The sequence below is a fragment of the Melozone crissalis genome, unplaced genomic scaffold (assembly GCF_028551555.1).
Source record: "Melozone crissalis strain CALT ecotype California unplaced genomic scaffold, PUWL_Pcris_2 ptg000023l_1, whole genome shotgun sequence".
Taxonomy (NCBI): domain Eukaryota; kingdom Metazoa; phylum Chordata; class Aves; order Passeriformes; family Passerellidae; genus Melozone; species Melozone crissalis.
Window position 1 is genome coordinate 25315476 of NW_026535801.1, and position 27273 is coordinate 25342748.

Sequence of the window (27273 nt, forward strand, 5' to 3'; positions counted from 1 at the left end):
ACCCAGACTAGTGTTGAATGTTGCTGTGCAGATCCAGGCCCCCTGTGTTAGGACTTGTTCTGGTTCAGTCTATTAATTTATTCATTTACTGGGCTAACCTACTTCTAGTTTTGTAATACTTTGTGCTTAATTTGCTCATTCAAAAAGAATAGTAGATAGTTGGTCAATATTTTGACTGCTGAGTCACTGCACTAATAAATAGTACCAATAGTGTTTGATGTTATGTCTTTGCATACACTCTAAATTTGGTTGAGGGTATTTTGCTTTTTTGCTTTCTTGTGTGTTCGTTTGTTTGTGGTTAGGTTTCTTTCCTGTTTGTTCCTTCTCTGTTAAGCTTACTCATGGTCATGTGAGTATAAGTTAAGAGACGAGATAACAAACATATGGTCTGTTCTCACTGTAAGAAAAATGGTATCACTATACTGCTCCACAGTATGATAAAAAAATTAATTTTGCTAATAACACATTGCTTTCCTGTTGGTTTGAATATTATCATGAAACAAAAATGTTGTCCTAATTTTAAATTACAGATGTTGAAGAGGAAATTTGGATGGGTCTCAAGAATGACGATGTGCCAACCTTGTTCAAGTGGTCAGATGACTCGCCTGTGGTTTTCACCTACTGGGATCAGAATGAACCAAGAGTTCCCTTTAACAGCACTCCTAACTGCGTGTCATATTCAGGCAAGGTAGGAATACAATGCTGAGTTTGGTTTTTAGTTGGTATTTTTTCATCGTAGTAGAGGGAACACTGGTGTGTATGAAAGTCAAGGAGGGGGATAAAGCAGCTAGCTGATCCTATTTCTGGAATAATCTTTAAAATACATTTTTCTACAAGCAAATTTCTTAGAATTATTTAGCTGGAACTTCGTAGCTGTATTCTGCGAAGAATGGAAGAAATTACTGCCAGCTCTGAGACTAATGCATTGTTGGCCAGACTGTATTTTGGGTTACTGTATTTGTGCATGTCTCTGGCAGAAAGGTGGGAAGGAAGAGATATCTGTGTTCAGTCATCTCCCAGAGCAGTTTGGGTCACCCAGTCTGAGGATGGGATGTTCTAAAAAGGGTGTTGGTGAAGAAAGGAGGTCACTAAGGGTGGGAAGCAGGCTGTATCCTATCCTGCAGATTCATTAGAAAAGTGGAGCATGCATTTGCCTGCTGTGTCAGCAGCCTGGCACTGGAGTTTGTGCTCAGCTGCTCTGAGCTGTCTCTGAGCTACTTCCACATTACACTGAGCACACCTCCTGCACCCATTCCCTTCCTGATCTAAGAGAGTTTGCACCACCCTGACCTTTTCTTTCCTTTCTGGGTGTGATCCAGAATCCTCCCATCTGCATGTGTGTCAGCTTTCTCTCTCCCTTCCAAACATGTACCTGTGCATATAATCCAGGGCATCCCACCCAATATCTCTACTGGAGGCATTTTGTCTTTCTTGCAATGGAAACAGCCCCTGCAAACACAGAAATTCAAAGTTTGTTAGAATTTAAAATATTTCTTTTTCCTTTCATTCTTACAGCTGGGACAGTGGAGGGTCAAATCCTGTGAAGAAAAATTGAAATATGTTTGCAAGAAAAATGGAGAGATTTTGAATGAAACAAAATCAGATGAAAGCTGTTCATTGGAAGAGGTAATAGGAAGCCTCTATTTCTTTTATTGTCATTTAGCTCTGAAACTTGCTTGAAATCACTTCCTCTACTTCCATTTCTTTCTCGTCTATTCAGTAAAGTCTGTGAAACATTTTATCTGAAAAAGGACATTTATATAGCATAAACCAAATTTCACATTCTTCTAAGCAGGCTCAGGATGTATTATCAGTTTGTTTATTGATGAAAGTATTATGAGTTTGGACCCAGGAGAGGTTGTGTTTTATTTATTTAAAAGAATTTGATTTTATTAGAAATGTTATTGATAACACCATTTGTTCTGTTGTTTTTGCTCAAGTTATGTTTTAAAATTTAGAATAAGCACGTTGCAACATAAAGATGTGCAGAGATTGTTAACTGGGATTATGTTTCTTGCACTTCTCTGGCTCTCATTTTTGTTCTATGACTTGAATTAAGGTGGGACATTTTTAGTTTTTTTGTTTGGTTTTTTTACAGTACGACATCTTATTGCTTAAATAAAGCTCTTGTCTTTTGAGCTAGCTTGGGATGGTATTGCTAGCTATTTCAGAGTTACTTGATTCAGTTTTGTGTGGCATATTGCTTGCAACAGGAAAGATGTTTACCCCTTATCTTTCTTTCTACATGACCTTTTTACTCTGTCTTTTCAGAGACTTCCAGCACATAGAATTACAGCTTTCTGTGCTATTCAGACACCAGTGGCATTGCTAGACTAGAAAAGAGTTAACGCATTAATGGTTCTTGAAATTTCAGTGTAAATATGGGAAGAAATGTTTGAACAATTGAGAAATTTTGTAAGTTCACACATTTTCAGTACCAAGTATTTTTCTCAGAAGTAAAGAGACACTGGTGTATGCCTTCCTAGTATTCTTGTGTTTGAATCCTGGCGTTGGTGGAACAGCATGAAAACTCCTATTGTTTTGAATAGGACTGGGCTGTTGCCCTTGTGTTTCTCTGTAAATGCAATAGTGGTCAGAAGACTCTGCCCAGGCAAGCTAAAACAGTGGTGTATTTTATTCCTGTGGCTGCATTATTTTTTACAACTGGGAATCTGAGAGTTGATGATAGTGGACCTTGTATGCGACACAGTGCATTTCTTTCTTGTATATGCTGTGCCGGCTTGTGGACACCAGCCACTGTTGGCAATGATTTATTTTCTCCTGTAGGTACTGCCTGAATTAGGTTGTTTTGTATAAATGTGGGTTTTGTTCTCTAACCAGGGATGGGAGAGACATGGAAACTACTGTTACAAGATTGATAAAATGGAAGTTTCATTTGGAGCCCAGTGCAATCTTACAGTGATGAACAGGTAAAGCACATTTGTAATTTATGAGCAAGTTAAACATCACAATCCTGGAGATAAAATCAGAGATTAAAACTGTTTTATGATAACTAATGGTTTATAAAGAAAAAGCAGAAAGAGAATTGCTTTTGCCAAGAACTAGAAATGTGTAACCATGGTAAACCTACAATGTGAAATCTTCCTGGAAGTATGAGAATTCCCAGCTTGCTGATCCCATGTTGAATATGGGACTTCCTGGATGACTGCTTGAACTGACTCATGTAATGTCCCTGATTTTTAAATTATCTCAGTAGTTTGGTATCTTTAAAGTTTTGACTCTGATTAATCTGTGAATTTTCAGATTTGAACAAGAATTTATTAACAGTCTAATTAGAAAGCACACAAAAGTTGAAGAAAAATACTTCTGGACCGGTTTGCAGGATATCAGCCAGTCAGGAATATATTCCTGGGGTACAGTGAATGGAGAAACACCTGAAGCTGTGGCATACACTAACTGGAATTCCATGCAACCAGGTAAATTTGAAAACTAAAAACACATAAAAATACTGTCCTTTTCTATTGAGCAAGCACTGAAGTATCATGTTACAGAACTCCAAGCATGCAATAAAGTAGTAATTCACAATTATGTCAGGGTTTTTTTGGAAACCAGCCAATGGTTTTAAATGTGGTTTTGGTGGCTCTAATTTTAGAGTTTTCAGGAGGATGTGTGGCCATGTCCAGTGGAAATTCTCTTGGAAAGTGGGAAACTAAGGATTGTAAAACCACTAAAGCATTTTCTGTCTGCAAAAAATATATTGGGAAGCCCAAGGAGCCAGAAGTGCTCCCAAAGCCAACCGATCCCTGTCCCCCTGGGTGGCATAATGGATCCGGCCTTGCCTGCTACAAGGTAAAATGTTATTCCTGTTTGATGTTAATTGCTGATTACTGGCTTGGAGGAAGTGAGTGATCAGACATTTTGTGGGCATAGCAGCTCTTGAGGGCATTTTCAAGGTGCTCTCACCAGGAGAGGGAATTGGTGTTGATTCAGATTGACTGCCTGCAGATATTGCCCTGCATTGTCCCCTGCCATTCCTGGAAGGTGCATTGTGCCTCTTCTGTGGGCAGCTGACTGGGGAACAGCACTGGCCCTGTACTGCTGCCCTCAGGCATGCACAGACACCTGGTTAGGGAAGGAAAGCATTTTGCATCACCTTCCCTTGCCCTTTTCCTTTCTGTACTCCAAGAGTATAGATAGGAGAGGTAGGATTTTCTCTTGTTTGAATATGAATATATAAAAACATTCAGCCTCAGTTGTATTTTACTGTGTTGAGGTGACCAGTGGAAGCAAGCAGCTGTGCTGTTTAGCTGGAATGGCTTAAATAAAATTTTATTTAGAAATGCAGGATTTTTTCCCTTCTATTAAAAATTAAATCAACTTAAAACTGAGGCTGTTCATTGAATTCATTATTTTTTGACTCAGTGTCTGCAATGAACTGTTTCTTGTAAACAGCTCATATAGCAAAGTGGGGAAACCCAGCTTGAATAACAAGGGTGTGGGCAAGCACCCTGAAGGGATAGGTCTGTGCTGCTGTGCAGCATAGCTGTCCCATAGCTGATGGACATGACAGCTGGCCCTGGCACATTCTCCATAACTGCTGTTGACCAAATGCAGCATGTCTGTGCAGAGAGATCCAGCTGATGGGAATTGTCTTGGACTGAAACCAAGGGGATCAAGTGGATGTGTTAGCTGAGGTGTGCGAGCCAAACTTGCACCTCAGATGCATACAGGTTTCCAAAGGGTGTGCCAAAGAACTTTCTTCATGCACAGCACTTAAGTGAGACTAGTTTAAGTGAGCATTAGGCTTTGTAGTTCACCATAAATTTGAAAGAACAACATCCCTTAAAACTTATAACTTGACTTGCAGTTATGGAATGAGCTGGCTGGTGGTTTCTAAAATCTTTCTGGTAAAGAAAAGCAGAGAAAGTCTGTCATGTGGAATATGTTGTGTTTGAAACAAATTTTGTCAGCTAAACTTCAGAGTCTGGCTGCTGTCAGGCAAACTGAAAGAAAAAATGTTAAAAAGTCAAGTTCTTTCCCTATGGAAATACCAGTTATTGGCTCTCAGGTGGCCATATTTTAGTAGAACAGGAGTGTTTTAAAAATACTGCCTTGTGTCATTTTCTGCTCTGACATTTGGCTGTTGTGAAGTTCTTCCATAGTGAAAGAGTGCTGCGAACCAGGACCTGGGAAGAGGCAGAAAGGTTCTGTGAAGCCCTTGGAGGCCATCTGCCTAGTTTTAGCCACTCAGAAGAAATTAAGGCACTTCATTCTATCCTGAGGAAAATGATCAGGTAACAAACTAGCCATGGTCTGAAGTTTTGATTCTGCAGTGGCTTGCAAATGCTGCTGCTGACCACAAGTGGCAAATACGAGATAGTGTGTGCCACCTGCGTTTCCCACAGAACACTTTGATGTGGCATTTGGACTCCCTTGCTGGGAAATGTCACAGGAGTACAGCTTGGGCCGATATTTCACAGTGCTAGAGGCTGCACAGGAAGAGTAACTGTAATAGAAAATGCTCAAAGCTCAAATCTAAGTCTGTTGTTGCAATAAATTATTCCTTCTCTGTGTTGAATTTTGGCACACCTAGACAGTAAATGTACCTACTCTTTACTGGTACATTCTTTAGAGATGAGTTATTATTGCAGTTTTTCAAATACATCTCATTTTTATTCATGAAATGCTTCCTGAATAAACTGGGTGCTAACTTTTGAAAATGTGAATAATGTAGTGTCCAGCAATCTGGTTGGCACAGATCCTATTTGGCATAGCTACACTGACACTATATGGGCATTAGATGGGTGTGCTGACTGTTCTGGTATCAACAGATTAAATGCTAAATAATTTATAAGTTTAAAGCTTTATTTTTAATCAAATGAACTGTCACTGCAAAGCTTTATTAGGCATTGGTGTGATGTCAGATCCTTGTGTAATATGGTTTTTTTGATTGATAGTCTGTTTTTTCAGAATTTTTTGCCTTCTAAAACTCAAATGCTGCCAGTTATGTGATGTGAATTTTTTCATCAACAAACTAAATCAGGATTATTGCAGAAGCTGCCAGCATACAGCAGTGATTAAATTTTTAGACCTGATGACTGAAGTGGTGCCTTCTTGAGAAACCAGTGAACTTTTTTTAGAAGTGCACAAGTCATGAAGATTACTCAGTGTTTATGTTAATAAGAGACAAAACCATACTTGTATGCTCTATATATAGATAGCTTGGCTTATGTAAAAGCCACTTGTGATTCCTTTGCTAAACTGGCTGAAGTCCCACAATAAAAATCAGTGCACAAATGATTTCTAGCTGCAGACCTTATTAGATGGTTTTGCAGTTACGAATTTAGTTGTAGTGCACCTAATCTACAATGAAATGTGAATAGAGAAGTCACATTTTCTTTTCCTATAAGTACTTGGAGCTGCTTTTCAGCTTGAAGACTGTCTGAGGTATTAATTACATTTTCTGTTAGGAGTTTAAAGGTGGAGACTTCTGTCTTTCCAGGAAGTCAGTTGAAACAAAATGCTCCTGCATTTCCCATAGTTCAGAAATTTCAAACTTAGTCTGAAAGCTGATAAGTCCTAGTGTTTCAATATTATTCCAGCAGAACTTAAAATGAGGGGCAATATATTGAGTCTGGTAGAAATTGACTCTGCAGTTAATGTTGCAGTAACTGCTTATATCAAATATAACTGAAAACACAATATTTTCTTCTGGGCTAACCCCTTTCTCAGCACTACAGAACATTCTGAACTGAAATACAACATAGTTAATATTGCCTGAGGTATTTTAAATAATGTTTGTTTAGGTAACATGATGAATTGTTGAAGATAGTTATGCTTTTAAATTACTCAGAGGTGTTGATTACATAAAATACTTTGGAGGTCAGGTGTCAAGGGTAGTTAATATAAAAATCAAGCTCATTTGAGATAGGAAACCATGTGAATTATTTCACCAAGAGCAAATACTTTAGCTAACTGGGAGAAATCACGCTAAGGTGATATTAGATATGATTAGCTGCTGGAGTGTGCTGGCATGCAGTTTGTTCCTTTTCTCTGTATTTATTCAGTGCAAACTCCAACCTAAAGCATTCATTTCAGTTTGGGGAAGGAGCCACACCTCGACTCTCTTGGTTTCAGGTTTTTTCCCCTTGCACAGTTCTCTGGTGACTCATTGAGAGTTGTTTGTTTTTAAATGTTAGCAGGAGTCATTTTGGTTCACCAGGAAAAGGGCAGCTTGCCTAGTCCATTCTGTTCTTTACTCAGATTCCACCTTAGAGTCAAATAAGAGCCAGAATCGCTCCAGCCAAGTCAGGCTATTGCCATTGGAAAGGAAAATAAAATTTTCCTGCCAGCCTTCCCCTCTCTGGAAGAAGTAGGATAACCTCTTTTGGCTTTAAGGAATGTGATACAGGCAGAACAGATCCAGTTCAGCTACTTCCATTCTTTTTGGACTGTGTGAGTATTCTGCATCTTATGGCTGGCAGCAATGTTGGACACAGGAGGAGAAGCAGCTTGGACTGGTTAGAAGCGACATTTCAGCAAGGATGCCTTACTGGAAAGAAATCCAGGTTGCCTTTTATATGAACAGCTCTGCTGCTGTAATTTATTTGGGTCTAGAAAGCCTCACAAACCCTTGAGTTTGAAAAAAAAAAAATCACCTTAACAGAATGGCCGAAACAGCAATAAAACTGAGATGCAAATTGTAGTAATTGCATTAATTCACCTTCTCTTTTCTTCCACTCAAAAGCAGATAATTAGCAGGATGTGATTTAGCTAGTGCAGTAGCCTGTTACAGCAGGGATAACAAGGTGGCCCAATGGGCTTCATGCAGAGTTTTAGGCCACCACTGCCTTAGATTAAATTTGCCTTAAATTGCACCATTAAGGAGTTGGCCCAGATGTATACTTTGCCTCTTGTCAAGAACTAGGTTGACCTACAAGCCCTAAAAACTTCACTCTTAATCTTATGTTGGAGCTGTTATAAAGGACAGAGAAAATAATTTTCTATTTTGGTAGTTAGAATATGATCAGAAAAATTACAGGTTTTTAGTCCCTTCACAATCTGAACTGTATTTATTCACTCCTGCAGTATTTGACTTTTATGAATGTTTAGCTCTGTGTAAAGAAAAACCAGCAGTATTCTGCAGGGAATGCTAGAGATTTAGGGTCTTTCAGTGTCAGTGTGGAGTCCGTTGTAAAGCACAGATTGCATGTATGTTTTAGTTTAAAACTCAGAATACTTTAGGTTTTTAGAGACAGTTCCAGGAGTGTAGCTCAAAGAATACTCTGTCACTGAAAAATCCATTTTGATATCAGTCCACAGGATGAATTTTAATGCTTTGCAATGAGGGGACAGATCCTTGAAGCACAAGCAAATTCCTTGCTGCAAGCTTAATTGCAATAGGTAGTCTTAATTTATCTTTGTCTTAAATAGTTGGTGGAATTCTTTCTTATGATGAGATGGCAGTATAATTTCAGAGGGTTATCAGAAGGCTTTACTGAAGCTTAAAAGTACTGTCAAGTGTAGTGTAGCAGTTACTAAATTACTCATGGTCATGTCTGAACAATTCCAAAAGAAGCAAAAGAGATACATTAAAGTGTAAGAGCCCCATCAGCTGAAAACATGTTCTGTTTGCAGGCTAGTGATTGTAAATTGGGAGATAAGCTGGAGAAATTCTTGACCTGGAACCATTCTTGTTTTTAATTTATTTATTGTATAATCGCCAAATATAAATTGAAAGAGTTTGAAAAATTGCTCTAGAGCCTCAGGTAATTACTGCAAATTGTTTCAAAATGAATGTCGCAAATTTTCTTTTTAGTAGATATTCCTATGTGGTGATCAACTGCTTAAACTGTGCTAAGTCTGTAGGGGACATTAAGGACAGGATCTCTGCCTCTTAGTTGGAGGAACAGCCACAGAAGAATGAATTCCTAAAGGCAAATAGCCAAAAGTCACTTAGCTGTTTGACAGCTGTGGACGTTTGGCTCACAGTTTTCCACTGCAGTGGTTTGGGGCATTTAAGCTCTTTAAAGCTCCTTAGATGTATCATTGAAAGACTAAAGATTGATCAATATGATAAAATCACACTAGAATGATCATACTGTCTCACCAGTGTCAGAAAACTATTACTGGAGTTGAGAATAAAGAACAAAAAAAAATAGATCTGTTGATGGCTGGTACTTTCTTCCTAAAGGAAACTTTACCAAGTAAAGTACTGTTGCCCTTCTTGGGTTTCACATACTTAGCTCACAAACCCTGGGTTAAGCTGTTTTGGTAATAAAGTAATTTTCATAAACTTTCTAAATTCTGGCTTCAAATCACAAAGTTTGTCAGCACTACTTTCTGGGGAGCCTTTTACGAACTCTGACCTCTGCTGGTCAAGTGTCTCTGTCCAGTTTTGAGCTTAAATTTATTTTTGAGTTGTGGTTCCCTCAGACGTGGTGTTCTTTTTGCTCAAATCACTCCTCTTCTTGCAGGTCTAGTCTCCTAAAATATATTACAAAGAATAATTGTATCCTTTCCCTGTCTTTCTTTGGGAAGACTATACAAGAAAATCCTTAATCCATGTTAATAGCCTAAGCTCCTAATTTCCTCAAATGTCCTGTGTTCCTTCTTTGTATTTGGTGCATCCTGATGGGATATTGCTCCTGATACAGTTCTACAGGAGCCCTGCAGTTTGGCATCAATGCTTTATTGTCAGACCATCTTGGTGAGGGTGCCTTTTCCTCAGCTCTTTTGCAGTAGGATTTGGTGTAGTCTGTGATTTCAGAAGAAACTCATGATCTTTCTCCCCTCTGCTGCTTCCAGCTGATACAGTCATTCAGAGCAGTGTCTATTGCCTTTACTGGGCAGGGTATTGGATTGGAGTGAGTTATCATAAAGTTCAGTTTATGAGCCCTGCACACAATTTAATCTTTGAGAATTTGCAGTACAAAACTAACCTTGCAGTTGGACTAGCACCTTTATCTTTGTTACAGCGTCTTTAGATTCATAAGCAAAAGATTATTGTAAAGGTTCTTACTACAGATTTGAGTATTTACATTGTAAACCTGTTTTTTTTCAGGTAATTTTGTATCTTTGAACATAACTGAAATCTTAAATCTAAGTGTGTGCTGCTTTTGGAAAATGAGGAAGTAAAATCTAGGAAAAATCCCAGTTCTGACAGGACTAAAATTTCTACTGCCACTTGTTGATGCAGCCGTTGAAGTCAGTGGTGTTAGGTGCTGATTTATGTCTACGCCTCATTTGTGAGGGTTCATAATTGAAATAGGTGCCCATGTTTAGCGTGTTTATACCACTTAAAAGTTAAAGGAAATAGGCCAGTTCTTTGAGTAGAAGCTTTTGTGTGATTTGAGGAAGAGTGAATTTGAGCTGATGGTATTTAGGAGACAGCCCAAGGTGGACAAGCGAAAGGGAACCAAACTATATAAACACCCTGTGTGTGATTCTGGAAGAGACCATTATATCAAGTGACAACAGATGAAGTGGTGATGCAGCCCACAAAAAGTTAGCTTTCTTCTGTACAGAAGAGGTCCCAGCCCTTGTGTCTATTTTCTCTTTGACTTGCTACAACTAAAACCTTGGTTTTGCTGCTTGTTCCTAAATAATGCCATGCCATAGGTCAGTCTTCCTATTAAATGAGCTGAACCGTATGCTTGGCATAAGATTGTATCTTGTTTATTTACAGCAATGACAGATGGGTCTGGATTGGAATGAATAAGAGGAGTCCTGATTCTTTGGGAACCTGGCAATGGAGTGATAACAAACCAGTAAGTTAACTTTTAATCAGGAAGTGTCACATACTGATTTGTTTCAACTAGGACTGCATTGAAAGTAAATTGATAAATATCTTAATTAAAATTTGTCAACTCTTTCAACAGATTAATAATTCAGAAGAAGGTTGTGTCATGCAAGCAGATTTCCAATTAAAAACGTATCTTTAACAAGGCTAACCTGATTTCCATCTCCATTATATTAAAGTAATTTCACAGAAATGTAGTATGTAGTAAACATCCAAGAGACGGTGGAGAAAACAAGGTGTCTTCATACCACAGCAGAAGGAAGGGTTTATCAGCTCATTTCCTTGTTGTCAGACTTTCCCAAAAGTATCTTCCTTGCTGTAATTGCTTTATTTGTCTGAAATTGTGAGTTCTTCCTCCTCCCCTCCAAAAAACAGACATGGAGACTCAAAACTGAAGGAGTAACTGCCATTCAACACATACTTTAATAGTAATAAACATAATGGGACCCCAGGTTTGAAAGGTTATCTACTTGGAATTGCCACAGCAGAGTGTCAGATGCTGATTCTTTCACCCTGTCACTCATCCTGTAGGTAACCAGTGTTGTTATGCCACTCGACTTTCTGGAAGATGAGTATGATACAAGAGACTGTGCTGCATTAAAGGTTAGTTTCAAGGTTTTTAGTAATGTGTGTTTTTACTTGGAAGTACTTGGGAAAAAAAATTTTCCCGTTGTAAACTGAATTTAGGTTTAGATGTTTTCTAAGGATAGTGAAAAAGCTGTAGTGTTCCTTTTATCAATCTACACCTATTACAAACTTTCCCTTAATTAAGTATTTTTATGAGACGAGTGCTGTGCTAATGATAACCTTTCATAGCACTTCTTTTGTATCTTTTTAACTACAAACTGTTTTAGTAACAATGCTATTCTGTATTGCGTAGTGACATACTATGGATCTCTTGTATATTACATATAATTCTTAAGGATGTGTCATAGAGTCGAAAAGAAAAAAGCACAGAGAGCCCTATCAGTAACTTTAAAAAAATCTATACTAGCTTTTCTGAACTGCAGATTAAGAAAAAAATAATAAAGCCTGAAGGGGAATGCAGTAGCCAGGACGGAGCATGTGTTTGTGTTTATTGTGTGTATTTCCTTGTTTACTTGTGAAATAGACTGTATGTTCTCTGTTGGTTTCTAATTTCAAATGTCAGACCTCAGCTTGATTCCTGATTAAGCTCTTCAGTACTTAATTTAGTCTTGATGGCATGAGTTTTAAAATAGCCTTTTATTTTTCTGAAGTATCATCTGACTTTTTGCAGTACCTACCATCTCTTTTAACCTAAATAGAACCACCTCTGCTTTTAGGATTTACTGGGGGAAAGGATAATTGCATCCTTTTCCTTCTGTTCACAGCCATTTCCCTCATTTGCTTTTCCTGTGTTCATGACCCCAGACTGAGAACCTGGTCAGCATTGAGCTCCTAAAATTTTAGACCCAGGAGATCACTTTGAAGGGAATGCTGTGAACATAGTAACTTTCCTCTCCTGCCTGCTAGTTATAGACTTGCTATTTCAGTAAATGATAAAAAATTCTCTTTACTGGAGACACCAGCAGGAGTGAAGTCAGTTCTTCAAGCTTGATTGTAAGAAATAGTTTTAAATAAGAATGATTGTTTCTGTGCCAGTTCTTTTCAGCAGAAATGAGATTCATTTCAGGGGAACAAGTTGCAATAGATAATTTAATAATAAGCATCTATGAGAACCTGGGCACTACAAAAACCCTAAGAAACATTAGTTCTAGAAAAACCTTCTAAGATGTTTGTGTGTAGATGACCTTAAGCCCTTTATGTAATTGCTTCACAGCATTAGCTAACATGAAGAGTTATAGTTGAAGTTATAGCTGCTCTTTTATTTGCAAAATAAGTTGTGTGACTAACAACACCGTAAAATACACTGACTTTGCCAAAGGACCTTTTTATTACAGTTTAATTTTACATTTCAAAGGCCTATGCTATCCTAACTCAGTTCTCTGTTTCTATTTGTATGCAGACCTCACAGTTTTCACGGAGATCATTTTGGAGATTTTACTTCCATGAAGCCAGAGACCTTGAATTTTACTTCAGGCCTTTTGATTGTGAAGCTAAGCTTGAATGGGTCTGCCAGATAACAAAAGGTAAACTGCAGTTACGTCCATCTGTTTATATAAGGAGTTTAATGCAATGAGTTGTAATTATTGCCCTATAATAGAAACTTTGCAAACAGTATTTTGTTGTTTCCTCTCTGAACTGCTAAAGAGGACAGTACATTAAATGTCTCACTGATGTCACGTACAAACAGATGTACACTTAGAAACTGACCCTGAGGAGAATGCAGTAGCACTGCTCTCGTATTCTTTCTAGTCCCATGAAGTAAGAACTGGTTTCTTGTGTGACTATATAAGCCACTGAGGTGCAGCATTTGTGGACTTGACTTAATGTTTCTTAGTGATATTTTTAACTAAATCACTACAAGTATTTTAGGGGTACAGTTTGCTTCAACCTTAGGTCAACTAGCCTTCTTCTTGTAAATCAGGTATACTAGCTCCTCATTGTAGTGAAGAATGGGAATACAAAAGAATAGCATGGCATATCTGCACAGATCCAGGTTTTTTCATGCAGTATGTAATCCAGTAGACTTTTACATTTGGGTTGTTGATTAAAAGGTGTATTGGGATGAAACTTTCTTGTTGGGGTGAGATTCTGGTGGAAATACTACTTTGATGCTTGAGAGATGAAAGAACCACAGATATGTAAGATGGAGGTATGCAGTACTCCCATTAATTTTATATTGGCTAATTTTAAACTATTAAGCCCGTGTATGATTTCATTCTCCTTTTTTTCATCATGAATGCTGAAAAGTATGAGTACTACCCATCACTTCTATTATTGGTGGCCACAGTGTTGTTAGAAAGGGAATTCAGTGACTTTTCCTTTTTTCTTCTGAACAGGTAGCACTCCAAAGACACCAGAGTGGTATATACCAGGTAATTTGACTTCTTTTGTATTTTTCCACTATGCTGTAGGGTTGTTTGTACTCAGTATCTTTTATTAGGTTTGTTACATTGCTACTGCAATGCCTGTTTCATTCCAGAAAAGATTATGACTGATAGAATTTGGTATTGAGAGAGTTCAAAATGCAGAGCATTGACTCTTCCCAGTGTCAAATTGAGATTCCTTAATAAATTCAGAAAAATAAAAGATTTGTATTTCAGAATTCATTTCTTACTCATGTGATATTTCTTCTGTGTAGATGAAATTGGAATTCATGGACCCCCGCTTGTTGTTGATGGAGCAGAGCTGTGGTTTGTACCAGATAAAAACCTGAGCTACCAGGAAGCTATTTCCTACTGTCAAAAAAATGATAGTGATTTAGCTTCTGTAGAGTCTTACCCAAAACTCAGGACAATACTATCTCAAATAGAAAAGGTAAGGGGGTGTAATCTGTTTTCACAGTTGCTTTACCTTGCAGGGAAATTTACTTGCCAAGTTTTCCAATATAAGAAAATGTTAATCCTAATTTCTTTCTTTTTCCTGTTGGCCTGAATGGTTTTCAATTGTACTTAAAAGGAAAAGATGGGATAAAAGAGAATTATTTTAATGGCAGTCTGGTAAAAGAATTTTTAAATTTAAAAGTAGGTTTAACAACACTAAAAAACACAAAGCTCTCTGAATGGGGAAAAAGTGTCATAGCAGGCCCACCATGCAAGCATCCCATTGTCTGCAAATATTTCATTAACAATTGTGCTAGTTCTTAATTTTGTGCACAGGACAACGTATAGTTTTTCACCTGGTGAGAGGATTTAATTAGAAATTCTGGATGATCTGATAGGCTTTATGGAAGGGGTTTTTGTTGTTCATGGCATAAAAGTACATTCTTGTAAGGCATCTGAGAAAAACATGTCAAGTTTCAGTACCTCTGTGACTAATTTTGTCACATTGTTCTATGTTTGGTAGAGTCAGGAGCTCTTTCTATGTGGGTTGTAAAATACTGGGTTTTTTCTTTCCTTCCACAGTTATCAACAAGTGAACAGAAGTGGTGGCTGAAGTTTATTGATTATGGCTACAGCTATCATTCACCGTATGTAGAATAATTATGAGTTGCTTTATTGTAAGCTTTATTTTGTGTTTTTTAGGAATTGTTAACTCGAGTAGTTAATTCATAGGAATTTTATTGTAACTGAGTTAGTCATCCATTTCTTATGTGTGTTATCAGAACCTCTAAATTTTGGGCTGTTGGGCTTAGGTATCTTAGTCTTGTTGTGTGAATCCTTGAAATGTGTGATCCTAGTAGCTAAGTATTCCCTTGATCTTTGAAATGCTTTTATTGGGGTTTTGGACAAACTTCTGTGTTCTGTTAACATTTGGAGAACTGACCAAAAAAAGTGCCCAGTCTGTTGACTCTGAGGATTGAGGAATAGCCAAGAACAGGGAATAGGAAATTGGTTTAAGACATCACTCTTCTGGTTAGGTAATGCCAAAGTGTTGGAGGACTTTTAGTATAGCCTTGTAGAGCTGGGATGACTCACAGCAAATCTTGCCTCATTCCCTTCTTGGCTGCAGGGAAGATTCATGGGCTTCTTACAAGGAAAGTCCTTCACTTTCCAGAATACTATAGCAATGCACTATTGTGAAAAGGAAACCAGAGCTATTTCCTATTCCCTTCACTTGTCCTGGCAATGTGCTGTGATTGCAGCATGGTGATAAATAACCTCATTCTGCGCATCTCAACACAGTTAATTTGGGCACATAACTGCTGAACCTACCACATATTTATTTCTAGCCTAGTTTGTGTAGAGCATCTAGAAACAGTTAATAGCCACATTTTTATTTGCACTGACACTGTTGCTATCAGAGTTTCTCCCTGAAGGTCACATTGGATTGGCGATTAATTGAAATACTTATATCCAGTTTACAGTTATTTCCACGCTTCCATGATAGATTACTGAGAGATTGCTGGTATATTTCCAGAAAGAACTGGTATAGAGGTAAGGTTGTTTTTATTTTTCACCCTCTCTTCTATTATTGTATTATTTGAAAAGAAAAAAAAGTAGCAATTACTGTTCTACCCAAACTCTTCTATTAAATGCAGATTGATACCAAAATAGGAGTGAATGGCTTCTTCATGATAATCTGATTGACTGTTGAATCATTTATTATTTCCTCATGGTAGAACCATGGTAATATTTCTTAATGGCCAGAAGGAGACCTGAATTCAATTGACATTTTATTTATGATAGCTTGTCACTCTTTGCAACAGAAATTAATTAGGTGAAATCTGGTTTTGGTGGCTACCTTTTTGTGTTTATGCTACATTTTCTGAGGTCTGGAGTTTGTCTGAGAGTTGTCAGTTAGAGAGGTTAACTCTGTACTGGCAACCGTGTACAAATCTGGAGACACAAATTCCATTAACTGTTGCAGTCATATTGTAAGGGATAGACAAAGTAATGAAAAAGCCTCCTGGTGGTACTTGAAGTGTATTACTTCCTTTCTTCAACACATTTATGTTGAGGAAAATGTATAACCTCTAGAGAACAAGAAGCTCCTCCTGTCTTCTACCATTTCCATTTAAAGCATGTTTCCCCCATTATTCAGTTGGTTGCTGCTGAACTGTTTTCATCTCTGTTAGCTAAAAATTGCTCTAGACCAGGAAGTCAGTCCATTTATGACTGCAGCAGTCATGTAAAGCAGTGCAGGCCAGATGCTCTCCATGTAGATATTAAAGGATTCCTTTTGGCTTTTTTTGACAATTAGGTGTACCCTCTTTGCCAGAATACAAGGTTAGTCCTCATATACAAAATCTTTCTTCAATAATATTCTGTTTTCAAGTTCTCTCTGCCTATACAAACTGGTAATACTGTAAGTAAGGTTGGGACTCTGGATCTTTAGGAATATTGTACTACTGTCTGATATAAATGATTTATGCTTGCCTTCTGCTCTACTGCTATTTTTAATGCTCTCAATTGCACAGTAGTTCACTGTGGTTGCACCAAAAAGGGTTTCCCTTCAGTCTGGTCTTTGTCATGTCATAAAGCAGCTGGAGTGTGATGGGCATTACCATAACTGGTTTTTAAACTTCTATTTCTGCAGACTACCCAGTTAACTGTAATGTGAAACTGCCCTTCATCTGTGAAAAGAACAATGCCTCCTTACTAGAGAAGCACGATCCCAGTTACCGCCCAGCCCAAGGAGGTTGCCCTAAGGGCTGGCATCAGTTCCGGAATAAGGTACAGAGATAACACAGATCCATCATCCTTGCCTGTTCTTCACAGTCCAGTAAGCTGGAATGCCTTTCTGAAAGAAAGGAGGAGGTAGACCCTCTGTTAAGGAATAGACTAGAAATGGACTTTTGAAAACTAAGTATAGTGATTAAAATAATCTCCTCCCCTTTTTGTTCCTTGTTCAGGATTGATGGTTTCTTAAATTCAAAGCATTCATTTTCAGATTGTTTTGCTTTCCCATCACCACACATTTAGGTCCAAAAACATTGGTTGTAGTGTCTAGACTTGGGCTTCTTCTTTGGATGAAGAGAAGGATTCGAAAGGGAGAGGATGAGGTTTCTGTGGCAGAAGCATGTTGTGTCTCTTCTGGAGTAATCATAGGCAGGCAGCAAGGTGGCAGACACCATTTCCTGAGTTGCCTTAATGATTAAATTTACTTAAGAATAAGTGAGCAGCTTTTAAGAATTAACCAATAAGTCAGAATCCATAGAATAATTAATTACTTCAGTACTATGTTTTAAGGCAGTCATCTAAAGTCTTAGTGAGACTCATTCCTGTTGTTTGCTCCACCATTATTCTTTACATGTGCTTCAAATCTTCGCATTACGTTGTGCCAAAGTTTGCAAACTTACTTCACATCATTGCAGAATAGACCTTGGAGTTCCCAAGTATTTTTTCCCTAAAAGTAGCTTATTGCAAGTTCCTGACCAGCACTATCTGACTGCAGAGTTCATGTGTGAGTTGTCATTCCTAAAACAGTACATGATTCTGAGGTGGCAAATAAGAATTACTGAATATGAGTGAGGCATTAGTCAGGGAGATCATTTACATTTAGCTACTCTGCTGAACCAAATAAATGTTTGCAGCTAGTATCATGTCTCTTGCTTTCTGCAAAAAAATTGTTATATTTTATTGCAGGAAATGAGAAGTGAGTTTTTAGGGTTGGTTTAAGATTTTTGATTTATGTCTTAGGCAGAATGGTATGATAAAAATAATTTTCATTATATTTATTTTGCAGTGTTTTCTAAAGATGAAACCTGAACATTTAACATTCAATGCAGCTAATGAAAAGTGTGTAACTTTTGGAGGCTCTCTTCCATCTATCTCAGATCAAGCTGACCAAGGTATGGTGGTGAGCTGAGGGCACTTTAGTGTGCAGCTTCTCTTCTATATTCAAAATAGTTCTGCTTAAGAGCTTGAGCATAAATCACAGGCATACTAGGAGCATTCTAAAAATCCAGGTTATCCACAGGCATACTAGGAGCATCTAAAAATCCAGGACTGATTAAAAATGTGTTGTCTGTTGTTTGCATCACTGGAAACATAACATGGAAATGCAGTTACCAGATACTTGAACCAGTTTGAAGAGCAGCTTCTCTATATGATCTTAACCTATTACAAAAAGAAAAAAGTTGCAAAACCTTGTTGAGAGAGTTGAACATAAAATGGTCATCACTGAATGAAGAATTGTTTGGCTTTCCTAGGTAAAGCATAACTGAGACTGTAGACTTTGCACTGTGAAAAACCACCTTAGAAGCTGCTTCCAAGAGAAGCTCAGCTTTGTATGTGGGAATGAGGTGGCAAATACAATGCCAGCCGGAGCACAGGACCCTCTGTTTCTGCATGTGCTGAGCAGCTTAATGTGGCAATGTGTCCAAAGTGACCCCCTTTGAGCTCTTCAGGACACTGGTGAGAGGATGGAAAGCAGGAGGACTGGAAGACAGAACTGTTTCACCTAAATCAACTAAGGTCAATGAGAGAAATGCAGTGAGGAAGAAATGAGTTCACATTGGCTGCAAGTAATGTTCAACAGTAAACTGATGAATGATATGGCTGAATTTGCAACTATATTCTTGTGGATAATTAAGAGTTCTCTGAGGGTGTATCTGAAGTAGCTCAGTTGAATTCTGCAGTGCCCACAGTGCATATTTTCTTTATAAGCAAATAACCTCTTGCCAAACAAAATATGGTAAATAGAGTAGAGAAGTCAGGAGTGTACCTGCAGGCAGCAGCTTACTGGTAATTTTCTTTTACTGCTGTTATTGGGGAGGAATAGGGCTATGTACAGGAATATACATGTCTCAGGCCTGTGTGTTTTGTATGTATTTAAGGTTGGAAAAGCACAGCCATTTTGAAGTGTAACATAGCAGTATCCCTTGTGTGATTTGGTGCATTTGGAAGTGTTTGTTATTTTGTCTTGTTTGTTTTTCTTTTCTCTGTGATGGAGACCACCTATATGGAAAGGAGACAAAGTCCTCTTAAAATGTGCTTCTTTCTGTGGGCTGCCTCTACCCCTCCCAGTGGTATCGGGGGCTAGCCCTGACCTGCAAATCTACAGTGGCTTTGTCTGCTTCAGAAAATGGGCTGTGGCTAGTCTGGCATGTGACCAATAGCTGAAACATGCCAGCAGTAGCTAATTACACAGCTTTGATTTGTCTTTCTAAATTAGTCAAGTTTAGTGAATGTCTTTGCTGCCTGAGGGGTTACCAGAGCCCATTATTTCTTGCCTGAATGGTCACTAAGAGGGGTCTGATACAAGGTTTACCTGGCTGAATTTTTTTTCAGCTCTATCTGACTTCATTTGACCTGTCCTGCCATCTCTGATGGTGGGGTGGACAAAGTCTGCCAGAATCCAAAAAATGTTCTGAGTTTTGATATATAAAAGAGAAAGATGGGACATAAGGCTTCCTCCATCAATTGAGAAAGGGCAGCAAGACAAGAGAAGATCTTGCAGACTTGTGGAAAAGCAGCTTCTTAAATTTGTGTGTGAATAAAAGACTCCCAATTAGTGGGCAAAGGAACAGGTTAAATCACCTAACTTCTCCTCAGATCAGAATTTGAAGGACGAATACCAATAGCCTGCTCCTTTCAGATAAAATCAATATGAAAGGTGTTATCAAATGGAAGGAAGGGATGGTAAGCATTCATCAATCATGAAGGGCTGGAAAAATTAAATTAACACAAACAAGGATGGCATTGTCTTACATGAAGTCTTCTCTTGGAGGTTTACTGTTTTCCTAACCACAATATGTATATTTACTCTTCTGTCCAACAGATTATATAACATCCTTGCTTCCTGGCCTGCCAAAAGATATTTGGATTGGTTTACAGTTCCTGTTCAGTACAAGGGAAAACAAATGGATAGATGAGAGTAGACTGTTGTATAGTAACTTTCACCCACTCCTGACAGGGAGATTAAGGAAAATTCCACTGGATGTAAGTTCTGACTTTTGACTTCTTTTGCCTATTGAGTAATGAAATTTGGAATGTTGTGTCAAGAAAACCCCCATGTAACAGACCAAATTCCCCAGTTAGTCATTTTAATTGGCCAACAGGGTGGCTGACAGTACTGGAGTTCTGTTTACCTTTACTTGGATGACAACTTCTGAAATGTATTTAGCTTAGGAAAACTTTCTGAGTCCAGGCACCTGGTAGTGTCTGTAAAACAGGTAAGCTGTATAAGCTGTATTGCACCACTCCTTTGAAACTTCTTAAACAAGTTCAGACAGCTGGGGTTCTCCTAGACACATGTTACTTCACCTCTACACAAGTATGTTTTTACCCTATTTGAGTCTGATAAGGATATTTCTGTTTCTCAGTTTTTTGATGAAGAATTTAACAATCAGTGTGGTGTAATCCTCAATGATCCCAAATCGCAATATGTTGGAACATGGAATTTCACTGCTTGTGCTGACAGGCACTTCTTGGGTATATGCCAGCGGTTTGTAGGTAAGTCTGAAGAGTCAAAATAAATTGCAGCCAGAGTTTAAAGGTGCATGTGCCAGGAGACTTTAATGCATGTAAATGATTTCACTTGAAGAGCAAGATTCTTGTAGAGACTGAGCAGGTAAATTCTAGAAAAGCAGAGTGTAGGGGACGATCTGGGGCCTGTTTTGTCAGCCATTCAGAATTTTCCCTATTGTGTTTCATAGGCCAGTTCAGGGAGAATCTGTTTTCCTGAGAGACTTTGTGCAGTCTCAGTGGAATTACACTTCAGCAGACGGGTCTTTAATGTTCTGTGTGTATAGAGGTCATGTACACTGAGGGGTGGAACAAGTGGTTCCTTTTTCCTTTTCAGAACTGTGGAAGTGAGAAGCTCTAAGAAGGAATCACACAATATTTATATCCTCCTTAAATACATCCTCTGTCTTTTAGTTCTATGAGAATATAAAGTATCATGGACTTTAAATGTTGAAATTGGTCTCTCCCCAGAGAAAACTTGAGAGTTGATGTGAGTGGAATTTTTTAATCTGAACTAAAAATAATATTCAGATGTCCACATGTGGGTTGGCCAATACCAATTACTGGAATAAGATCAAACACATATAGTTATTATGTGCATTTAATTACTGCTGTAGGCTAATGTTCAGCATACCCACTTCTGAGTAGGTTCCTTTATATAAATAATCCTTTTAAGTGATGAACATGCTATCTTCTAAAAAAGAATCAAACACAAAGAAACCTAGGTGTACAAAACGCCCAAGACTACACCCACCTTCTTCAGTCTCAAATAGGCAGAGATTTCCACCTCCCACCTCCATTTAACATACAAAATCTTCTTTACTCAGTGCCAAATACTCCAGAAATTCTAAGTGTTAAGATTAGAAGTTTGGATGGAAGAGATGTCATAAAAATGTGAAAAGGAGACTTTTATGAATTGGAGGTTGACAATGTATCTGTTTATATTTAGTCTGGAGTGACTAAATACTCAATGTTTCTTTGCCATAGCTGTTGAAGGTGTAATGAGAGGTTTTTGGAGTGACAGAGAATGTGTTCTGCTATGGTCTGGTCTTATACTGTGTTAGGGATCCAGGCATAGTTTGGTTTGGGAGGGACCTCAGCAGGTTGTAGGGACAGCTGTGCGAGAGTCGAAGCTGTCTAGGGCTTTATCATCAGGAAAAAGATGATTCCTGTTCATTGGAAATCTTGGCATGACTGTGTTTTGCAGAATTTCTTGAGATGGTAATCATCAGCAATTATTTTTTCAGAAATGAACATTTTGCTTACTGCCTTGTTTCCAATTTGGTACCCCTTGATGTGTGATGGCACCCTGGGTTCCATGGTTCTCTTTTGTAGCTGTTTACTAAGTGAAAGCATTTGGCAGCAGACAAACTACTTGAAACAATCTGTTTGAGCCTTGTCAGTTTTCTGATCTATTGAAAGCTGTAAATATCAAATTAATATTGTGTTTCTGTCGTCATGTGTTTTGGAAAATGGCCTTGTCAGCCAATCAATCAGCCATTTATATACTGGTATTTATAGAGTGATGCCTCCCCTCACCCCTTCAGGCATTTTTCTACTTCAAGTGTTTTAAATACTGGGTGAGTTCTGCCTTTTGCAGAATGAGTTTCTTTTTGGTTGTGTAATCTTTTGGGGTTACCATTTGTATGCTTAACCCTACCACCCACAGGAGTATTTGCATCTTCTATTAACTGCAGTGGCCATGCATCACTGAGCTGTGCCTTCAGGTGTGGTGCTGGTAACTGTGATAACACTCTGTGCTCAGAGCACAAATAGTGAATTATCTCCCTCCCTATGCAGCATTTTCTGCAGTTAGTTAAGTGGAGGTGAAAACAGTTCTCACTGTATTCATGGATGGCAGTAAGGAGTTCTGGGACTGTGCTGTACCAAGATCTGCATAGACAGGTTCTGTGGCACAATAGATTTGCATAAGCATAAATCCACAGGCTCCACAGAGATAAATGAGTCATGTTTGGCTGTTGCTATATTACAGCAGAGAGCACTTGCTCTCTCATATTTGTGTATAATTGAAGTTAGAGAATATGTTTTTAATTCAATAAATTATTTAGCAATTAATTTAAAATAACATATAAAAATAAATGAACCTAAATTGAGAAAAAGATATTTAATAATACATTGGCTGAAAACAATAATTATTTTTAATATATATTATTCTATCTAAGATATCAATGATGTTTGCTTCTAGCTATAATTATCAGCATAATCTACTATCTGAGATTTTTTTCCCAAGTGTAGTCAAACAGGTTTTTCCGATTGTTACAGAGATATTGGGAGTTTAAAATGTATTACAGTATTTAACTACCTAATTACTGGACTTATTTTCTTATGTATAGGTGCTGCTGATAACCAGACAGAGCAAGTCATTAATGAAACATTGAGCTATCAAAATGTTCAATACATGTTAATTCTGAAGAATTTGTCCTGGACTGATGCAATGGCTGCATGCATAAATAACAAGATGCAGCTGGTTAGCATCACAGATCAGTTCCAGCAGGCTTTTCTTGCTGTTCAGGCTGCTCTTCATAATTACCCACTCTGGACTGGACTCTTCAGCAGAGATGTAAGTTTTGTTTTTTCCTCAGACTGTGGCTTAAGGTAATTTCTACAGTTGTGTGAAACAAAACCTGAGTTAAAGAAATTCAGTAACAAATTACTCTCTGGCCTAAAAACTGTTTTAATTTAGGGATAACCATCTCAAGATAAATGTTTTAAACCTTCAGTTCTCCTAGTTATATATTCTTGCACTCCACTGGATGAATTGATGATGATGATAAAATTATTTTAAAAGACTGATGATGAAGGGATGTATTGTAGGGTGGCAGCAACATAGGTTACTGAGTCATCTCTTTTGTTTACAAATGAGTAATGAGTGTTGCCATTTAATATCATCACCACTGTTTACAGTACCACTCTAGAAAGATGACCCAAAAATCTGTTTTGGAAGGGCGAAACTACAAGTGGCAAATAAAATTCAAAATGAATCATTGAATACTTGTGGAGATGCATTTTTGAAGTTTAACTTAGATTCTATTGTTACTTCATGTTATTTATACCTGTGTTGTGAGTCTGAGAGAGGCATCTCTGAGACAGGTTAGTGGGTTTTTCTTTCTCCCTATGGTTTTTATTTGGTAAAAAAAAAAATAATGCAGGAGAGGCTGCTTTTTATCTTTATTAGCTGGAGGACCTCTTGAAAGTCTTTATTGTGGATTGAGAGGTGTCTCAGCTGTTAATGGGATGGCTTGGGCTTGCTGGCTAAGTTTATCTCTTTTGTCACACACAGAAGTCTGGAGATAATTGCAAGAAAAAAGTTAGAATTTTTTTAGAGGTGCCTCACCTACACAGTATGTTGGTGTTCATGCAGCTTTGTGGTGTTATGTTCTTCTATTGTCACTTCTGGGCTGCTGGATACTTTAGCAAATAGGGGAAAACAGAAATTTGAGTATATAATTTATGGAGAATATTTTTAAAATTTTAAAGGAAACAACCATTTAATCTTAGTGAAAATGGGGAAACCAGGCAACCTATTTTCCCATCTCTTTTGATTTTTTTTATCTGTAAGTGAAGATCAAATGATTCATTTTGGGGCATATAGCTCAGGCATGCACTGGCTCTTCACTATTGCAACACTTCATTATTTGGGCACAATTAAAATGTCACATGAAAGGATATTATAATGCAACTGGTCAACAGAACTTGTTACTCCAGTGCTGAAATCAGACACAAAAGAAAGATATAAGACAAATTACACAACAGTAGGGGGATTTCCCAAAGACTTTCAAATGTAAGATTTTTTAAAGACAGCATGCTGCTTGTTATGTGGGTTTTTTTTTTCCTGCATCCTCCAGGGCAGGAACAAGTCTTATGTATTTAATCCATTAAGTATTTAATAATTACTTTCAACTCAATATAGAGTAACTGAGACTGGACTTTCTTCTCAGTTATTAGCAGTTTTCCAAGATTAGGAGATGATATCCACCATATCCAGATGCAAATGATGCAATTTGGACATCCCATTGCTAGGCCTTCCTTCCTATGAACAGTAGTGAGACATTACCTTTGGATAATTTACCATTCAGCTAATTTATATTTTTGCAACTGCAGAACTTGAAATAACAAAGCTTTTTATATTGTGAGCAGGAAATCAGCTCATGAGGGCAGTGGAACACTTACAGTTTTCATCAGAGACACTGAAAATGTCTAGCCAATGTAAATGCATTATCTGCACCTTATTTTATTTTTTTTCTGTGTAATGCTAGGGTGGAAAACATTATGGCTGGCTGGATGGGAAACATGTGAGTTTTAGTCGCTGGTCTGAAGATGATGAATACACAAATGAAGAATGTGTGTTTTTGGATACTGATGGCTTCTGGAAAACTTCTGACTGTTCCTCTGAAAATCGAGGAGCTATTTGCTATGCATCAGAAAGTATGTATGCAACCATCATTTTTATAAAAGTTGACTTTTATTTTATTATGAAATGAATTCAATGATTTCAGCTTGTAACTTCAAAATTACAACATTTTAAAACTTACATTTTCTCCAACAGTCTGATTTCTATGCCTTTAAAAAAAAAACTGTATTCAAAGACAGGGGACATGCACCTGTTGGTCTTAATCTAATTGTACCTTAGAAGTAAATTCAGCATGGATGCATTGGGTTAGTACCCTTATTGCCAACTGATCCTGTCTTTGCACTGCTTCTCTAAGACTGTTGCATACTAATCTCTCCCACTTGCCTGTGGGAGAAGATTAAAATATCTCTGTACTGTTTACATCTTAATATTGGAACCTCCTGGAATCTATTCAGACATGGAAATCTACAGGGAGAAGGTACATGGCTATATGGAGAAGGGTAGAAGGTTGACACTGAATTGAAAATCATCATCTGAAGTTCACAAAACCTTTCTAAATACCTACTAATTATAACAAGACAGGAATGCAATAGGATGTGGTTTTTTTATTTCCAGGAAAGAGCTGTGCTAGTTGTGTATCCTTCAGAAAAAGATTATTCCGAGAGATCATCACAGACTTTTTCTCTATGAGACCATAATGATTTGTTTTATTCTGTGAGGGGACACAGGCCACTGTACATCCTGAGTCACAGTAAAGTGTGGTGTTATGACATCATTAATTATTTTGTGCTTACAGGCCAGGGAACTGCAGTTAATGATGTCATACTCTCACTCCTCAAATATTAGATAAAGCCTTAGAACTAAGAGGTGTTGCTAGCTGTGAAGTAGTTTATTTGTTACAGTGGTCTGCCCTGCACTAGAGGCAGTAAGAGCTTTTGGTTATTGGCCTACACTTAGCACTTTTATGTAAGGATTTATTTTTAAACCTACTTAAAATAACTGTGAAAACTTGCAAGTATCTGTATTCTTTAGTAGAGCTTACTGCTGGTTTGTTACTTTAAAAAAATCACTATCATGAGGAAACTGAAAATAACACATTGAAAGGATGACAACTTAATTTGTCTTACATGTTTTTAAGTGGTACCTGAAAGTGCTTTGTGGGATGCCAGGCCAGGTGGTGCTATTAGTAATTTATGTCCTGATGTTGTCTTGTCTTTTTTTAGAGAAGACTGAAAAAGATCAAGTTACACAAGTGAAATGCCCACATAAGATTAAAAATACACCCTGGATATCATTTAGAAACAATTGTTACACTTTTATGATAACAAAAAATAGATGGAGAGAACTGAAGCCTCACGAAGCTCATCATTTATGCAGGAACATGAGTAAGTACTTTGTCATACTGCAGGTGTTTATGGACTTGGATCAGCTTGGAGGAGATGAGTGTTAGATCTGAGTCACTGTCTTACAGTGACAGAGAGCAGAGTGAATGTGGGGAAAGGCTGTGGCAGTAATGCAGCAGTGTAGCACTGCCTGGTGCTGTTTGCCTTTGCACTACCCTGATGGAAAGTGCCAGAGCATGGATGGGAGAGTTGAGGAAAAAGGCAGCTTGGAGCTGCTGAGCTCTGAAATCTGAAAAATGGCAAGGTTTTGTGTCTGTTTGGGGATTTTATGATAATGTGCCAGTTTTAAATAGTTTGGGTAATTGTTATACCCTTGGCAACATTCTGGCTTTACAGTTGCATTTACTTCGTCGTTTCCTGCTGCCTCCAGCTTTGCTGAGTGGAACACTTAAGTGAACAAAATAAGTGTAGTGAAAAGCCCATGGACATTTTCTGTCCATCCTGAATAAAGTATAACCTTAGGAACAGCTTTCCTCTTGTATTAAACCTTCAGACATTCATCTTTCCAAAAATTATTTTAATTTTTTTTAATTGATTACAATTCAGTCTTTTTCTTAATACTGTTTCTCTGATAGAGCAGTTCAAGCATGAAAGTTCACTGGTATTTTTATGTTCTATGCAGAGAACTTTTACTGCATACAACTTGTTTGTGGGTCCTACTGTCACTTCATCTCTGGAGCTGAAATCTTTCACTTATCCACAAAACCAGGGATAAAACCATTGATAATACATTTGAAAATTGGTTTTGCACTGTTCAATTAGTTATGTTGTAAAGATCTGGCCTTTACAGAGGTTGACTTA

At 37.8% G+C, this 27273-nt stretch overlaps 1 protein-coding gene across 1 annotated transcript in view; it reads left to right on the plus strand.

Moving 5' to 3' along the window:
• LY75 (lymphocyte antigen 75) overlaps positions 1-27273 on the plus strand; it is a 43563-nt gene that overhangs the window by 8118 nt on the left and 8172 nt on the right. Inside the window, exons 8-27 of the mRNA XM_054277927.1 lie at positions 531-688; positions 1516-1626; positions 2842-2930; positions 3265-3437; positions 3614-3810; positions 5113-5255; positions 10649-10730; positions 11294-11365; positions 12750-12873; positions 13687-13722; positions 13989-14164; positions 14752-14816; positions 15647-15723; positions 16826-16962; positions 17975-18080; positions 20012-20172; positions 20556-20685; positions 23052-23278; positions 24975-25143; positions 26293-26454. Of these exons, the coding sequence (XP_054133902.1) occupies positions 531-688; positions 1516-1626; positions 2842-2930; positions 3265-3437; positions 3614-3810; positions 5113-5255; positions 10649-10730; positions 11294-11365; positions 12750-12873; positions 13687-13722; positions 13989-14164; positions 14752-14816; positions 15647-15723; positions 16826-16962; positions 17975-18080; positions 20012-20172; positions 20556-20685; positions 23052-23278; positions 24975-25143; positions 26293-26454 (2595 nt within the window). The remainder of the gene's footprint in view (positions 1-530; positions 689-1515; positions 1627-2841; positions 2931-3264; positions 3438-3613; positions 3811-5112; positions 5256-10648; positions 10731-11293; positions 11366-12749; positions 12874-13686; positions 13723-13988; positions 14165-14751; positions 14817-15646; positions 15724-16825; positions 16963-17974; positions 18081-20011; positions 20173-20555; positions 20686-23051; positions 23279-24974; positions 25144-26292; positions 26455-27273) is intronic.